Source organism: Saimiri boliviensis, chromosome 12 (assembly GCF_048565385.1).
Source record: "Saimiri boliviensis isolate mSaiBol1 chromosome 12, mSaiBol1.pri, whole genome shotgun sequence".
In the NCBI taxonomy this organism is placed as follows: domain Eukaryota; kingdom Metazoa; phylum Chordata; class Mammalia; order Primates; family Cebidae; genus Saimiri; species Saimiri boliviensis.
The window spans coordinates 71,961,462-71,980,674 of NC_133460.1; the positions used below are offsets into that span (position 1 = coordinate 71,961,462).

Sequence of the window (19,213 nt, forward strand, 5' to 3'; positions counted from 1 at the left end):
ACTGAAAAAGGAAGAGAATAGCAGCAATGAGAGAAAAGTAAAGCAAAGAACAGATTTAGGATGGGAAAGTTACTGGAAAGTATATGCAAGAAATACGAAACAAGAATTGAGAACAAATGAAAAGGAAAATTTACTGACAATTGGAAACTGGGAGCCAAGCAGAAAATTATGCAAAATCAAGCACTGACAATTTAAGTTGCCCACCATCCACCAGGATGGCAGGAAGTTATTCTGGTAATGGAACACAAGGCATATCCTGAAATACTGATAAGGTCAGCAGGAGATAACCAGAATATCAAACTTTGTTAGGATAGAGGGTACTTGGAATACTCTAACTGCTACCCAGAAAAGTAAGAAAGAACTGAAGAAGGTCATACATCCTAAAGGGCAATGAGTTTTTTGCCTTATAAGACTGAACTTGTGCCCGCATAGGGACCTGTTAAGCTGATGGCTGTGGCATCATGGCTCAGCAGTAAGTCAAAGGAGGTGCTTTCATCTTTCTAATCTGTGCACTGCAGACAAGCTGAAAAGAGTATGAAGGCTGTTCTGCCACTGCACTTGTATTATACTGTTCTACTGAGTGATCAACATCAGATGCCACCCAGACATAAGCCTGTCCAAAAGTGAGCTGTGTTCATTTATATCAGAGGCAAAAATTATTTAAAAAAATGTTTTTCAAGTTCAAGAGAGTCATTTCACTGAAAACTCCATGTCATGTCGGATTAATGCATTAGCCAGCTAAGTGTCCCTGCAGTAATGTAATCTCTCTCTTCTCAAAGATCTTCAAATCTAAGGTTACCATGGAGACCACAAAACACGCCCAAACATACATCTAATTTTACTGTTTAGTCACTATTAAATTAACTCATCTGATTATTAAAATGAGAGTCGAAAACAGTGTAAGTTATTTCTTCTCTTCTATTAGCATTAGGCTGCCTGTCTGCTTTTTTTTTTTTTTAAAGGAGTTTGCTAAAACAGAAAAAACCTGACAAGAAGCTTAGAACACCAAAGAATTCTCAAATATTCTGCCCGTTTTCTTAAAAAAAAAAATCATAAACAGTTGTAATAAGTTGAGAAGAGGTTGTTTTCAGGATGGAACACCCAGTCTCTGGAGCTATGATGAGAGTAACATGGGCTAATCAAGGTGTCAAAAACTTGGCAGCCTCCAGTGTAAGCCATGAACATGTACACCACCATGGGATACACCAGAAATTTGTAATCTAGAAACTGAACACATCTACTTCCCTCTTCACTTCCTTTTCCCAGTGGCTTACTATTGTTGCAGAAACATTTATGGGAAGGCTACTTTTCCTCACAATCTGATCATCTCACAGGATGATTATTTCTCTGAGCTATTACATTTTGTGAAGAGTACACTGCCATCAAGTGAATGGACAATAAGACCAATTTTTATAATCACTACTGCATACTTGTTGGAATATTTTTCTTAGAAGCTCTACATTTTGAGTACTGGCATTAAGGGAAGCATTAAGCATACTAATTATGGGTTTTAATGGCATGGTGAAACCAAGTTTAAGTTCACATGACTGTGTTAAACAGGAAGTCATAATCTAAAGCTCAACTCTCCTCCCTTACAATTTAGTGATGACTGAGTAACTGTCAGAGTAGGCACTAAGTGACAGGCCTCAACTGGTGTCTCAAATCACGGAATATCCAATTCTGGAAGCATTGTGCTTTTTATATCCTGTCTCTGGGCCTTTTCATCCATATCCATAGCTTTAACCAGCATCCAAAATATGATGATTCACAAATATTTGTTTTCCAGCCTTGATATTACCCTCAGCTTTAGACTATATTGCTAACTATCCTGGACACCACCACTTAGCTATCTCACAGATACCTTAAACTGTGTTTAAACTGAGTCATTGACTCTCTATTTCTCTACACCATGTCACTATACCAATGATAAAATCCAGTCCTTGAAATCCTTTCCCATTCTCATTCCCTGCATGAAATCTATTAACAAGTCATGTCGATTTGGTCTCTTAAATATTGCTCAAGTCTGTTTCTTCCTTTCCATCCATCTTTAGGGCCAATAGCTTAGCTTGAGGCCCTTATTACAGCATTTTACACATTTATCACATAAGGTACAAGTTTAGCAGATTTTAAGGTATTTTCCACAAAGGTAAGGACTGTATCTACTCTCCTCATGCCTCATACTCTAGCATCCAAAGCTCAGCAGGTCCTTAAGGCACATTTGCTACATCAGTTCTCACTGGATAAATAAGAGTCTAGGGGTTGAAGAATGATGACAATACCAAGTCCTCTTCTTACTTCTGTATACCGTGTTACACTGACAGAGCCCCTAGAAATCGTCTCCTTTCACACTTACAACTCCTTAAGACAGATTTCAAAAAGCATCATTAGCTCTGTTTTGCCAATTAGAGAGGGAACTGAGGCTATGAAAAGTTAAATGACTTGCCCAAAGCTAGTAAGTGGTTGTGTAAGACTGTCTTAACCCTGACTTCGTGTTCTTTTTACTGTTAGGTAAGTCTGTATTTTTACATGGGTAGTAAGTTCCGTCTCTGTATAATGGTTCAGAGAGAAATAGAAGATTGAGTGACAATGATGTTCAGACATCAAGTAGAACTTTGGTCTGAGTGACTTTTAATAAGGCTCCTCTCAATTCTGAGTCCCTTAGCCCTAGGTATGATTCTAAAGTAGGCAAAGCTGTCCTCTGAGGCTTGTCTCCAGTGTCACCCTTTTCTCCCTTCAGATACTTCTCCTCAGTGGAGGATTCTAGCCCTTGCCTGACCACTGAATTTCTTAAGCTTGATCTGCCATCCAAGAGGCAGCACCAAGCCTTCAAGGCCTTTCCCAATTCTTGTGTCTAGCTTCAGAAATCTTTCTGTTCCACCTGGGAAGTGTTCTGTTAACAAATTAAAATTTAATCTAATTAAGTCTGCAGAGCCAACTTTCTATTCAGAGGAAACACAGAGAAGAGAGACACAAGTCACTTGATATCACAAAAAAAACAAACAGATAAATCCAGAAGGTAGGATACTCTATAGGACAACTAATCTAATGTCTATAGGCTACTTGCTGAGTGGGAAAAAGAAGAAAGGACTGCTCTAGAATTATAGACTTAAAAGCCAGAACAAGTCAATATAATATAAACACTTTGGACCCTAATTTATACAAACCGACTATAAAAAAGGGAAAAACATTTAAAGATAATCAGGATATTCCATCAACTTGTAACTGCTGATATCACAGAATTACTATTAATTTTATTGAACACCAATAGCATTATGGTTTTGCACTAAAATGTTCACAGTTTGAGATGCATATTAAAGTATGTGGAGATGAAATGACATTATCTGGGAGTTGTTTTAAATACTTCAAAAAGAAAAAAGAGAGGTAACAAATATCGCAAATCTTGATAATTACTGAATATGACTGTTGGGTTTATGGGAATTCCTTATACCAGTTGGGATACATTTGAAAATTTTCAGAAGAAAAAAGTGTATTCTAAATTCTTTCTTCCAAGAGTCCTATTCTACAAAATAAGTAATCAGATTTAATGAGTTTTAACTAATAATTTTTTCTAAGTTGTGCTAATATTTCACTTCCTACTGTTTAAGATTCTAGTTTTCAGAAGACCCTCATAGAATGATGGCCCTAGTTAGGATTTCTGGCAACACAATAAATGAGCAACATGTCTGAGTTTGGCTTTTGTGCATAGTTCCTGCTGCTCCTTCTGTGTTTACAAAGAAAACCCACAAGCTATTCTTAGGCACAGAATATTGGTGAGATATGTTGATGACTCAAGCTGACTCTGTAAGAACCAATGGCTCACCAAGTATGGGCTTGCCAGCAACTGGTGGAGTTACAGTGGTCCTCAAGAAGAAACAAGTTTAGAACCAGAGTAGGGAGAAAGACTACATGGTATGGTTGGTCCCTCAATACTGGATCCATCTTCAACATGTGCTTGGCCAGAATCCACATCTACCTACCCCTTGGGAGCAAAATTTCTCAATGCACAAACTTTTTTAAGGAATTGAATTAAACTTAGGTGAACATCCTAAACTGTCAGTTTACTGCTGAGAACAGGCTGCTTATCAAGCTAGCCTGCCAGCAAGAGTCCACATCCTTGGATTTTCAATGACAACAAGATACTCCCTATAACCCAGGAGCAACAGGTGAGTGCTTGAGAGCTTTCACAGACAATAAAAAAGATGTGAAGCTGGCTTCTTTGAAAAGGTGAAAGAAACTGCAAGAAAAAGTGCAGGGAGGCAGGATGGCTGATAGAGAAGAGTGGAATGTTGAGAACATTCCTTTTGTATGACAGCTTTTCTGGAGGTAAGGAAGTAGTGTGTAGCAAAAGAAAAAAAAAGGAAAAAGTTAAGTAATGAGCTATCTCTGTAGGCACATATGTAAGTCTAGGAAAGAAGGGGAACACAAGGGACATACAAATTAAAGAGATCCAAAATTTCTTATGATCAAATTAAAAATCCAGAGCGAATTCTTCAGCTCTCTTTCCAAAGGTTCTATCAGAGAAAACATCTCTTCTCAGAAGAACGAAAGTACAAATCAATGAGACTGAAAGTGTTTGGCTGTTTTACCCACACAAGCAAAATGCAAAAAAAAAATCTCAAATACATCAGAGTATGCTATATTTTCTCTCACCAAAAATCAAGGAGAGAAATTAGCCTTTTTTTTATAAAGTGCATTAAAGAGCTTTCATGTACATAAATATCTTAACAATAAAATCTTCTGCTAATTATTTCATAGAGTTCCAACAATCACCCTAGTTAAAAATTCTTTCAAGGTAAAGGTTAGGAGATAAAGACTGTCATGTGAATCTGATGGAAAGGTAGAAATAATAAGAGAGAAATAAAGTTCATTTTAAAAAAGACTTCCATGTTACAAGAGAAAATCAGTAAGGCCATATATTACCCCAGAGAACAGTGATCTTATTTGGCTTGGTAGAGGACTGCAAGGAGATAAGAATACTTTTTCTTCCTGGCTCTGCTGTAGGGATTAATAGAAAGAAGGAAAATGGAAAAAGTATCACTTGAAATTGAGATTTCCCTCCGAAGAGAGAGAGGAAGCATATAAAGGCTTCTGGATGAGTGTCAAAGAAATGAGTGATATTTTAAAAGTTTGGAAGGCAACCAAGGAACTACACCCCCACACAAAGCTTAACTGCTTCCAACACACAAACTAGACCATACATTTCCCCAGTTGGGAGGCACTGGCAGGACTTAGAGATTCTGGGAAGGGTGAGGCCCCTTAGCCACATCGTTTAGTAACATTCTTAGATGGAGGAGGGACTCAACTGTATTCTGAAAAATTTTTTCCTGCAACCTCAGTCAAAGGACCCCAGGGCAAGACGAGAAACAAACAGAAAGGGAAATTATAGCAAGGAATAGTTTACCTTCGGAGAACAGTTGAAATGCATACCGGGTACTGGGAGTGTAGTTACATACATTGTAATACACCGATACAGGTACAGCGTGCCAACTATGCAGAAAAATCTTCTGCTAATAATAGACCTAGAAAAAGGGAAAAACAGGGCATATTCTCAGTCAAGATATTCTGTAGGTTCATTTACTTTAATTTTTCAATGATTCAATAAAAACAAGCCCAAAAAACAACTTGAGAGCTTGAAACCATAATATTGTAACTATGGCTAACACCAGATTTAGACAAAGATTTTAAGAATAATGTGTGGTACTTTCTAAAAAATACATTAACTGGCCAAAAGAGTTTAAACCGGTCTATATTGCTATTAATTAGGCTTCATGAGGCCTTCCACCTGAGTTGACGTTCACTGTTAGACATACAAGTGGAACCCACTCTGGTCAGAACTCACTTAGTATTGGTGGTCAAACATTTAGAGAGTATCTTCTCTGTCATCAAGGACAGATCTTCAGAAAATTAGAAGGACATTAGAATGAGAATTTAAAACTTTTATGCCATTTAATAAGTCAAAGACATTAAACAATTTTATTTCTACATCCCAGAAGCTGATCCTTTGAGGCAACGTGATGCCAAAAAAGATCCTAAGGAGAAACAGCATTCAACCCCATCCCATTCCCTGACTCCTACTGCAAATTGGGATTCATTATTTACTTCTCTGAATCTCAACTTCTTAAGAAGTAAAATAGGGATAACTACATTAGAAATATGTCTGAAAAATTCCTACCATGTAGTAGGCACAAATGGTAGGGATCAAATGTATAGATTATGTGGATGAACAAAAATATAAGCAAGAACTAGAAATAGTTTTTTTATTAGGTTCTAATAAAATTATTTGATAAATACATGCAGGTATGTATCTATCTATATACATATACATGTATACTGAGTTAGATAACATCTCCTAATATAAAATCCCACTTAAGTTTGTACAACTTAACCTCATTGAAGTTCGGTGTATTCTTGAACAAGAACATTCTTTCCCTCTCTACCTCTCTCTCATAGTACCACAGGCCAGAATCATGTGGGTAACCCTGTGGGTCTCCTCTTTCTTAACCTTGAGGAGTTCTGATTTTCCTAAACAAGGAAAATTTAGGCAGATTTTCCTTTTAGGATCTTGGCCATTCAATCACTGTAATCATACAGTGTAGCTCTAGTTTTATGCAGGATGAGTATGCCTAGTGCGGTGTGGTAGCCAGAGGAGAACTGGCTTCATATTCTGTTTTAACAAGAGAAACAAATCTATGTCCCTTGTATGATTAAAAATTAATTTTAAAAACCCATGCAACTATATTGGCATTTCATCCACATCTGCACCACCCAGGTACTTAGGCTTCATGAGTAGAATTTGGGTGGTGGTCTCTACCTATCTATATATGAGAAACTGGGTCAGAATTATTTATGATGGAAGCCATCTTTGCTTATTTTCTCTTAGACAAGCTGCATATGCCACCTCCGGAGACATGAATTTATTCAGCATAAAGCTGTCTTTGGAAGCTATATGCCTCTAATTTCAAGTAAAATGAAAAGCACAATTAAATAATATAAAGAGGGACAATACTGGAGACGAATACCAGCCCATAAATGGCTTTGCCAAGAATACCAAAAAGGAAATATCAAAGTAAAATTTACATTGTAAGACATAATGGTCACCTTTCTTTCAAATAAAACACTCTCCTTAGCCATGCTGCTCAAGCGAACAGAAATTATTTGCAATTTCACTTGAACTATACAAGAAACACCTAAGTCAGCAAACTTTCAAGTCTAGATCTGCTAAATTCTTTAGAGGAATAAAAATAAAATTACTGCTTTTGCTAAAGATTACTATCTTAAAATCGCTTTGCCTGATTATTTTATGGCACACAGAAGGTGTACACACACACACACACACACACACACACACACACTACCCCAATAACTGTTTCCATATTTCAAACTTGAGTCACATGTGAGTATCAATGGAAGTGATTTCAGAATTATCTAAGAATGAGGCCTATGGAAAAAAAAAAGATAAGGAAAGACAAATACTTAAAAATTGTTTTAATTAAAATATTGAAGGTTCAGTCACATTGACTATTTGACTTAAAGAGTCAAAGAAAACTGAAATTTGACAATTTCCATGTGAAACTGTCAATGTTAACAATACGGTGACAAGTTGGAAGTGGTTGTTTTTAAGAATTTTATACTCTTTGGCATTTAATATTTTAGAAATTAAGCTTAGAATATCTTTGATGTATAATGTTAAACAAGGATTTCCTACAACAAACTTTAACAGAGTATAAAAGTGTTTAAAGAAATTGTATGCACTTCTGGGCGTTCACTTCCTTAATGAAAGAATTACACACATTTAGAATTCTTATTTACTTAAAGGTTTAAAAGTTCAAGATGTGTTTTTTAAAAAACTCATAAAAGAAATGTTAATGAGATATTGCTAGAAATTAAGCAGATGCCAACAAGAGACTGCATGGTATAATTTTCAAAATCACAATGGTGCTCCCCTCACATGGGATACACTTCTCCTTCCACATTCAAAAGATGCCAGTTTCCCATCTGTGCACACTTGGCAATGACTATCATCTCAGAGACTTGTGTTTGGTCGCATTTATCTATTTTTTCTCCCAAGTGTTAAAGCACTAGGCTCATTAGTACTTTTCCCGAGAGAAAAGAAAAATGTATCCATTCACTTTGATTATACGGAAATATGAATAAAAGTGTTAACATTTTATAGATAATTATTAAGAATTACTAGAATAGCATATTATGTCCAGTACATACTAGTATTTTATTAAGCTTTTTTAATATTCTCTTTTTTAAAAAAAATTGCTCAGAAATTGACTAAATACTACCAGTACTACAGTGTTTTTGGCATTTGGTAAAATGATTTAAAATTCTAAAGAAAGGTCAGACATGGTGGCTCACGCCTATAATCCCAGAACTTTAGGAGGCTGAGGCAGGTGGATCACTTGAACCCAGGAGTTCGAGACCAGACTGGACAACATGAAGCAAGCCTGTCTCCCAAAAAAATTAACATGAGCATGGTGGCATGCACCTGTAGTTCCAGCCACTCTGGAGGCTGCAGTGGGAGGATCACTGGAGCCTGGGAGTTAGAGGCTACAGTGAGTTATGACTGTGCCACTGTACTCCAGCCTGGGTGACAGAGTAAGACCTGTCTCTAAATAAATAAATAAATGAAAAGTGGTGAAAAAAATTACTATATTGGAAAGTAAAACTAAAATACTGGAAAAAGTTCATTTGTTTTCCCATGAGTTGTTTCTTTCAACTAATCCACAGTAGGAAGACATATACAACTCTTTCAGTGCTCAGATCTTGTCTCCTAGCTCTTTCTGGAAGCTATTAGCTTTCAGAGATAAACAGGCCTTGACGCGGTGCAGTGGAACTAAGCAACAATTCAAAACTAAGAGGCAATAAACAAGAGAAAGCATGTGTAACTAACACAAAATTGAGAGACTCAAATCTCTGAAGCAGTCATGGAAGAGTAACGATTCAGGTCTCTGATTAGTGATTCCAGCTATAAAACATGAACGACAGATAATGCATCACTAAGATATATCTTTATACAGATGCTAGTTTTACCTTTAACAAAGGCTTAACTGGTAACACTCACCATCTCAATTAATTTCCTTGGAAATTAGCTTCCTCACCAGCAAAAGGAAGAAAAGGATACCACTTTCTTAAGAATCAGAGAAATAGGTGACATAAAAAAACTGGAAAGGCCATGGAATAGCACTAAGAAGAAACATCAGAATAATCTGTGTGTGTGTGTTTTTTTTTTTCTTCCCTGAGATGGAGTCTCTCTGGGCACCTGCCACCACACCCGGCTAATTTTTGCATTTTTAGTAGAGATAGGGTTTCATCATGTTGGCCAGGCTTTTCTCGAACCCCTGACCTAGTGATCTGCCTGTCTCCTCATTCCAAAGTACTGGGATTACAGGCGTGAGCCACTGCATGAGGGCATTATTTTTTTCTTAATATATAAGGTTGAAAAATGAAATAATTTTGTTTAGAGCCAACAACCACACTACTGAAAACAAAGTTTATACTTAGGTATTTCCCCAGGAAATATCAAAACAGCAATTGTTTTGCCAAAGTTCTCTTATATGCCAAGCTCTATGTCCACCCGGCAATGCACGGATATGATCTTTATTTTACAGTTGGGAAAAGTGAGGTTCAGAGAGTTAAAGCTGAAATATAAACAAAACAAAAATATTCAGGAAACTGCATCCCACAGTGTCAGACATCTCAATTTTCAGTGTTTATAGCTGAGCCAACATCCTATCCCATTTCAGCTCCCTTTCAAAATCTACTTAATGACTATATTAGTAAAGTTAAAAAAAATATTCTTGTAGTATCACATAGCTATCTAAAATTAAATGTGTCCATTTTTCATTATTTTTTTGCAGTCTGTGCCCAGTTAGATTTGCTTATTAGCACCCCTCTCATATGTTAAATCAGTCATTCTGAAATGTCATCCATTTCTCAACACTCTATCTCACCTGAACATCCACAGTGACCTTCTTTCTACCTGTTGTCCTTAACACCACTCTTGCCTCCTGAATGCTTGTGTCTCCTCCCCCTCAAATTCATATGTCGAATCTAATCACCAGTGATTAGACCATAAAGGCAGGATCCTCAGATCTGAATTAGTGCCCTTATAAAACAGACTATAGATAGGTGGGCTCACCCTTCTGAAATGTGAGAACACAGGGAGAAAGCGCTATTTATGAACCAGGAAATTGGCCCTCACTAGATAACAAACCAGCCTGCACCTTCAGCTTGGACTTCCAGCAACCAGAATGCCATAACTCACCCAGTCTATGATATTTTGTTATTGCAGTCTGAAGAGACTAAGGTATCTTCCTAAAATCCATTCTGTTTAGAACTGCCAGAATCATCTATTTTGAAACAGTTAAACAGGTATGTCCCTTAAAGCCCTCCAATGGTTGTTAAACTCATTATAGCTGAGCCAACATAAAATATGACAAGTCAACATAAAATCCAAAACCTTTCCCAAGACCCTGAAGCCTTAGATCTGGCCACCTCCCCCTTGTCTCCCCTCTGGCCACCCTTCTCCAAGCTCTATCTCAGCCCAATACCCTTGGTGCTCTTTAAACACAGCTTGCGAAGTCCCTCCTGCCTTGAGTAGGATCTCTGTGCCAATGATTCTGCCTAGATTCTGCCTTCTCCTAGGACACTTGCCTGTCAGTCACATTCCATTAAAATGTAGTCTCTCAGAGAGATCCCCTACTCTAAGGAAGCCCCTGTTCCTCTATTCCTCCCATCCTTCTATTTTAATTTCTTAACAGTCCTCCTGACAACATTCTGTAACCCCACATTCCCATATTCTGTGGAAGCTAATGTCAAAGAAATTCTAAAATTTGTTTTCCTTAATTCATTGCTATCAGCCCCTGGATTGTGACAACTCCCCTCACAGCTTTCTTCAACTCCCTTCAACATGACACCTCCTTTTTTGAAGTCTCTCTTTTTTTTTTTTTTTTTTTTTTGAGACAGGATCTTGCTCTGTCATCCAGGTTAGAGTGCCACGGCATGATCATGGCTCTCTGCAGCCTTGATCTCCTGGGCTCAAGCAATCCTCCTGCCTCAGCCTTCTGACTATCTGGAACCACAGGGGCAGGCCACCATGGCCAGCTAATTTTTAAAAAATTTTCTGTAGGGTCTTGCTATGTTGCCCAGGCTGGTCTTGCAGAGATTGCTCCATCATCCAACTAGGACTGCAAACCCCTGGAGGTTAGGGCCTGTAGGTTCTGTATCCTTCTCTGTTCCTTCTAGTGTCACTGTCCTATAGGGCCTTTCCACCCATCACAGCCTTAGGTATATCAATGGCTACTCACTCCATTCACGAAAACCCAGGGCTTAATTCAGCATTTTAGGAGAGAAAATTCTAAGGAAAGGTTAGTAAAACAAATGAGGGAGCAAGACTAAATGCAGTAGAACAAACAAAATAATCAAAATAAATGCTTGCCTGGGAGATTTAGAACTCAATTAGTAATTCTTAGGCACCCATTCAGGGTGGATGGCACAGTTCATGAATCAGGAAAATGAGATATACCTGTGCTCCAGTCCAGAAATGTATCTGTATATACACTATGTGTTTTTGCTTTTTTAAATTCCAACTCAAAGAAATTTTGCACCTTTGCTATTAATTATTTTAACAACATTCCCATTTCACATATACTATTATCCCATTTTACAGAAGAAGAAATTAACTAATGTGTGAAGAATATAAGTACTAACCTTGGACCAGAGAGTAAGTCGACAAGAGAGTCACAACAAAATCCAAATCTTTCTAGACTTTGAATGAGCTGCTCTTTTCACTAATAAAATTAAAATATCACTTCCTGAGTTATATTCAGATTGTAACAGGAAGTAAAGAAAATAATGCCACTCTATAAGACATGAACAAAAACATCAATACTATCTACTTGAGATAGTTATGTAAAATTAAAATTAAGTATCCTCCAGAAACTGCTCAATAAAACTATAAACAAAAGGTGTTATATTTCTGTGTTGGTATATTAGGCTATCAAGAAAAATAATATGTGTATATATGTGTACACATATGTGTGTATACATGAGCGTATACAGAGAATACAAATATGTATATGCATACATACAGTACAACTGTGTGGGTGTGTACACACACACCCAGATCTCTCCTCATTCCTTCCCTTCATCAAAACTTACCCGTCTTGAATCACATTGTTAGGAGCTTGCTTAATCACAGCCAGCAGAACTGAACAATTAATGTTTGCTTTTGAATTAAGGGATTATCCTTAAATGTAACACTGTTATTTTAACAGGGGGTTTCTGAAAACAGACACATCACCAGCAGTCGCTAACATTTATGGAATTCTAGGCATAGTAACTAGCACGTGCAACACTTTATAAGTTTTAGTGGCTATTAAACTTCACATAATGAACATACATGTGCTATTCTAAACATGGGGAATACAGCAGTGAACAGAACAGACAAACAGCTTGCCTTGTGGTGCTTGTGTTCTAGTGAAAGAGGCAGTATTGTGTTCTAGCAAAAGAAAAAAGTAAAACATAGAGCATCTTAGATAAGTGCTAAAGAGTAAAACCAAGCGAGAGTGTCATTGAGGGAAGGGAGGGTCAAATTGGGGGTTAAGTTAGTCAGAGAAGGTCTACCTCTGTATGATTTGTCAACCAGGAGGTTATCTGTGGGAGAAAATTTCACAGGCTTGTATGTGTCAGTGTTTGCTGATCATCAAGGTGGTCAGGGAGTATAGGGCATGGGGCCATGAGGTCTGGGAGGACCTCTTAGGTCACCATGAGGAAACTGGCTTTAATCCTACATGAGGTGGAAGAAGAGCAACGTACAATGGCTTCCTCTGTCTGACAAATTAAAAACCCACTAAAAGGAAGCAAGACCAGGTAATAACCCAGGCAAGAGATGAAGGTAGTTAGACCTATGACAGCAATAGAGGTGGTGAGGAAGGTCTGAGGATCACCTGAGTTCAGGAGTTCCAGGCTACAGTGAGCTGTGAACTATGATCACGCCACTGCACTCCACCTTGGGGGATGAAGTGAGATCTCATCTCAAAAACAAAACAAAGCCCAACACATATGGCCTGAGAACTGGAAGGTACAGAATTGCCACTGGCAGGCTTGGAAACCAGGAGGATGCCACGTACTCTATCAAGTGCTTTATGCATGTCATCTAGTTCAATACTCACAACAACATTATTATCATTCTCATTTTGTAGGTAAGTAAACAACACTACTACAACAGTCAAGTAACTTGGACAAAGTCACTCAGTCAGCAGGTAGCTGTAGGGATCTTAATTAGGGATGACCTTCCAGTGTAAGACTGAGGATAGCCACATGCTTCACAACCACAGTCATGGACTGAGAGGCTGGTGGGACACAGATGTGATGACTTCTAAATCATATCATGAGTAATCAGACAGACATCCATGATGGTTTGTTGAGAGGAAGGAAATAGACAATTCCTGGGCATGTTATAAAAGAGAAGGTCAAAATGATACCATTTACAAATATACATGTATACAAATTACTCATTTATGAGCACATGTAAAAAAATAACAAGTGACATGATCCCAAATATGAGCATTATTTATCTCTGGTGAGATGATAAGTTAATTTATCTTTTATCTTCTAATCTGCCTACAAGTCAAATTGCTGGGATTACTAAATTTAGTGGTAAATCTATAATTTTCCCTATAATTCCTATGGCTCAGGCCAGTATTTAGGTCATGAGACCTAAAATAGTAAAAATTAGAAAAGGTAGAAGCAAAGAAGACTACCAGTTCACTAACATGAGAATGAGAGGTGAGGCACAATCTGGGACTGAATCCACGAACCCATTGTCTAGCTCCTGGAGTATCCTTTCCTACTCCAATAAATGGCCTCAGTAAACAAAAAGAGGACAGAGGAGGCATAGGGAGGCCTGCAAGAAGCTAGGAGATCCAGATGATCTGGGAAGAGAAGGGATCAGAGAAGGTCCCCAGGAAAGGAAACAGGATCTCAACTCAGGGTCTGAGCCTAGAGAGATAATGAGTCAGAATCAAGGGAGGAGAGAAAACTTACTAGAAACATAAAGAAAGGTTAGGCATGCGTAGTCAGTGGTCTTAAATGCAGAAACGTGACTGAAGTTGGTAGCAAAGGAAGATTTCTCAGATTAGTAGTGAGCAGGACCCATTCTACACTTAGGAGGTTTCAGAGCGAGGACAGGGCTTAAGGCATTTTCTACAGTCCACAGGGGAACTACAAGATGGATGGCTATCAGAGTTGGCAAATCCATCCTGGGGCACATGCACAGTCTCCCAGATGGAACCCAACACATAAAATTTGTAATTAAAAACCAAACTCATTTGTTTTTATTCTATCTGTCCTATGCATGTGGCATCTATAATACTAAATCTGTTAAAATAAAATTCATCTCCAGAGGACAGGTGCCTATAATACCAGGAAATTTCTAGACTGGATGTACAGTGAAGAGCCTTCAATGCCCAAAATATGCCACTGTAAGATGACAGTTAAATCAGTAGCTTCTTCAAGTCTCAGTTTTCTTCACTGAGAAAGGAGAATAACATCACTTGTTTTTAAGGGTTGGTTGTATCAAATGATACAATACATATTAATGCTTATTACTCTAAAATCAGTTGGTTTGTAACCTGCCTCTTGAATAGGATAACAATTTTTGAGAACATGGATTAAAAGAAACAGAACAAAACAGATTTTGAGTAAGCACATAACTGATGGAGCTACATGTGTGGAGGGAAGAAAAAGGAGGGTAAGAGGTAGTCCCTGAGCACTTATCTTGCTTTATTGCTGCAGAGAAATATGACAGCTTATCAGCAAATTAAACAATGGGTAAGTATCCAAAAAAGCTATAGTAAGATGAGGGAATTTTGTCCTCATGAGTTTCACACGTGGATGGAGTTTAGACAACACAGTTTCAAAAACTGAAATGTCACTCTGAGAACAAACAGTCCCCAGAATATAATCCCTATGCAACTGTTTTGCTAGCTATGTCTCTAGAACACAGTCTCCAATAATTTTTGGTAAATAACTAAACATAAAAATGTTCTAAAGTTCCATTAAAGACTACCATTACAGTCTACAATATTGGGGTAATATATAATAAAGTGAAATGACCTTAAGAAAAAGCTCTTCTGGAACTTAGAAAATAAATTCTATTGAACAGACACCCCCACTTTCCCCCACTTCACATCAAATGCTTTCTATATCAAATGCTTTTCAGAACCTTACCTGATCACAACCATGGAAGACATAAAAACAATGAAAAAAATGTTGACAGTATCTATGGTCATAAACTATTTTTGGGAACAGAAAAAGAGTTAAGTATTTTGATTCAATCAACTTAATGTGAAAAGAAGCACTGATGGAATTAAAATAGTGTAAAATGAAAGACAAAGTCTGTTGAATAAAACACAAACCAAAAACAATCAGATTAGCATCTGACAAAACCAACTGCCAATCAGTACAAAGATTCCATTCACAGAAGAGAGGAAAATACTACAGATAAAATCTCTTAAATTGGCAGATACCCACTTAACAAATAAGGCCTCCCAAAGGCTAAAATACAAAAACAGTCTTCCCCAAAGTGACCTCCAAACATGAAATACAGAATGCTAGTAAACTTCCAAAAATCCCTTGTAGTTCTCTCATATATAATACCAAAAAAGCCACACTGGATATTTGTATCTGTTCCTTCCTGTAGGATTAACAAAACCTCTAGAAATAGTGCTAAATATAGATGTCATGGTAGGTCCCAAGCAGGATCTCTGGTCATCATTTTTCTTCTCTACTTCCTTCCCTTTTGGCATGGGATCAATTTTCAAAGAAAATTGTGACCCACTAAATGACCATTTCCTTTTCACCAGCCTCTCTACAAATCTATGCAACTGTTTATGCTAGAATGTTTACCACTAAGCTCTCTCTACCCCCAACCCCAACCCAGAACCCAACTGCCCAATGACTTATTTTCTTTCTTCAAATCTTTTTACCACCAATGGACTAATATACCCTGTGACATTTAATTCCTCCTTATACAACTGTCTTATGCTACTCCCTTTAGGCAAATGTCTGACCCAAAAGAAGCTATGATAGAAAACATGTATCAAGATATACACCCGACTTGAGTTTGCTCTGAAATAAAATATATTCAAGCAAAGTTGGAGATTTCCCCAAATTAGTAAATTTCCCCGCTAAATTTCATATAGAAATCAGGGATTCAAAGAGATGCCCAAAAACCTCAAATGAGAAAGATACTGCAAGAGAAGTCAGCCCTGTCATTATGAAAGATTAGAAACTCTGAGTGTCATGGCTTCTAGAAAGACTTCAGTCCTTCTTATTACCCTTCCACAAAATGTATTTACTAGAAAAATGTTAACTGAGTCTAAGTCATGATCATCTTTCACCTGGACTACTGCAACGGCATCTCAACCAGGCACCCTGCTTCAACTCTTGCTTCCCTAGTCTCTGTAATGCAGCCACATTCTTTTACATATCAGTTTAATTCTTTTTAAACATCAGGTTTTTTTGTATCCTTCTCCCCTAATGACTTACTGCACACTTGAAATAAAATCTGAACTCCTTATCCATCCATGGCCCACATGGCTAACACCTCACTGGCCTCCTGCATCAGAGTTCTCCCCCAGCTCACTCAACCACATGGGCCATTGACCGTTCCTCAGGTAAGTGCCAGAACTCTGCACTTTTTGTGTCTCCTGCCTCAACTACTCTTCCCCAAACACATGCATGGTATTCGCTCTCATTTGATTCAGATGCCTGCTCAACCATCACCTAACTAGAGGACTTTTCTGATCATTTAATCTAAAATACCAGTCTCTCCCCACTCTCTCCAACACTCACTAGCCCTTTGTACTGCTTTATATTTCTCCATCGCTCTAGCCGATACCATATATTCATTTTTCACTGCCCTCCTTACACTGACCAGAATATAAGCTTCATGAAAGCATCAGGATCCTTTGCTCATTGCAGCATCCCTAGGGTCTATCCGTTTCTGGAATATGGTATACTGCTCAATAAATACTAGTTGAATGAATGGATGAATTTTAGGTGAGGACTTTCTATGCTCCAGGTACTGGGAAAGGTGAATGATGAATAGGATCTAGTTTTTCCCCTTGAGGAATTTACATTAGCAATGAATGAGACATATACACAACTAATAGAATGGAATGTAACATGGACTTAAAGTGTTAGAGGAAAACTGTGGAGTGAAGTAGCTAGAGATAAGGCAGGACAGACTGGGACCAGCTACTGAGGGCCCTTGAGGTTCAGGCTAAGGAGCTGGTTCTCCATCTGAGCACCCACGATGGAGCTCTAAGTAGAAATGGAAAGAAGAGATGGATCTAAAATTAGAACTGAAAGAACTTAGTGACTATCTGGATAAAAGGAACTGAGGAGTTCTAGGTTTCTAGGAAATGCCACTGGACAGATGGAGGAAGAATAAGTTGGACGAAAAATATAGTAAATCTGGTTTTATACAAGTTGAGTTTGAGGAACCTATAACCACCACACTAAGTCATAATAATTTCTCTGGTGACTTGGAAACTCTATAGTCCTGCTCCTTGGCTTTTTCTTCAGGTATTCACCATGTTCTAGTAGAGCTGAGCCACATGTATCATACATAGGTGCCACTGTGTTAGCCATGATTTAGCCATGCATGAAAAATCCTTAACGTCTTCAGCCTTCATCAAATCTGTAAGTTTAATATATTCTTTATCATGCTTTCTTAAAACAAGGGATACCTGTTTTGCAGTGAAGTCTGACACAAATGCAGAGATTTCCCAGGAATTTTTCCTAGTCAGTGGCTTGAAAGTCCAATTCTAAATGAGGAGACAACATTATTTACAATTTTAAAAACCAAAAAAGTTCTCAAGGACAGGCATTATTTTGCTTCCCATTTTGGGAGGTCAAGGAAATACCATGTGGATTTACGTATATATAAACATATATACATACAGATATGCAGGGGAGACATTAAGAATGAAAGAAGGGAAAAATTTAAGTACAAAAAAAACCCCAAAACCCATGTTTAACATTAAAGGACAATTGTATACAACATAAGGATAGAACCAAATGTTATAATGTCACAAATTCAATATGAAGATTTTCCAGCACCTCAAACATTTAGTTAAAGGGTTTGTTGTTGGGAGTTTTTGGACAAATTTCCGTGATCTCATTTCTTAATTAAGTGATCCTCTATAGTTTTATCCTATGACTCTTTTCTAAATAGTAGAAGATACTGAAGTAAGGATAGACTTATTTTTTTAAAGGATACAAGACTCTTAAAATCGAAGTAAAAATATCCTGTTGGGAATTACTGGTCAAATAGGCTTAATTTGCAGAATTTGTATAAGACGGGCTCCTAACCAGCACACCTCCTAGTGGAGATTGGGGGATAGGGGTCAACCCTTAGAAGAGTCAAATACAAAAAGAAGGAGAGGTTAACTGTCTGCTAAGAATATCCCATAACCAGAAGGATCCAAAATGCCAGATAAATAAAACTGCTATATTGCAATAACCAAATAACTAGAAACAAAGGGTCCCTCTGATATACTACAGAAGATTTTAACCTTCTCTATGAGAGCCAGGGAAAGGTAGTTTATCCATCTTCACTGCTTGATGTGTCATCTGTATCTTTCTTCCTACCTCCTACCTCCTACCTGTCTGGTGGGCCAAATACACTGAAGAGGTCAGAAGGAAAGAGACAGGAAACCAGCGATGGGCCCCAGTAGACGAACAGGGTGGTGATGCTTAGGATGATCATGACGACAGTTTGCTTTCATTTCCCATGTCCCTATCCCGCCAGAGGTGGAAATAAGAGAGGACTTAGTTGGATGCATTCTGGACACAAATGCTCTGAAGCTAATAAAATTCAAATATAATTGGCCCATCCAATGATGTTAGAATCAAATAAAACATAGTTGGATATGAAAACAGAAATCATCTAGACTGAGGGGCCATTACTTTGTTTGTGAGAAAAACTAGGTTCCTAAGATGTAAGGACCCACCCAAACCACTCAGCAAGTTAGGTCACGCCTGAGGCCAGATCCCAGGCTGTCTGCATTCAGCACTGAGTTAATTTTGTCCAAGACACAAATCAACTGGCTTCTTGTTTTGAGCAATTTAAATATATAAATGACTACAGTATTCGCAATAAGTACCAGGATAACACAAAATTATAAAGTTTAAA

General features: G+C 37.8%; 1 protein-coding gene across 11 annotated transcripts in view; it reads right to left on the reverse strand.

Annotated features, from left to right (window-relative positions):
* The window catches only part of SGMS1 (sphingomyelin synthase 1), a 313,773-nt gene that overhangs the window by 16,185 nt on the left and 278,375 nt on the right, over positions 1-19,213 (reverse strand). For all 11 annotated transcript variants that reach the window (XM_074382520.1, XM_074382524.1, XM_010333308.3 and 8 more), the window contains one exon: positions 5,402-5,519. In XM_074382520.1, the coding sequence (XP_074238621.1) occupies positions 5,402-5,519 (118 nt within the window). The remainder of the gene's footprint in view (positions 1-5,401; positions 5,520-19,213) is intronic.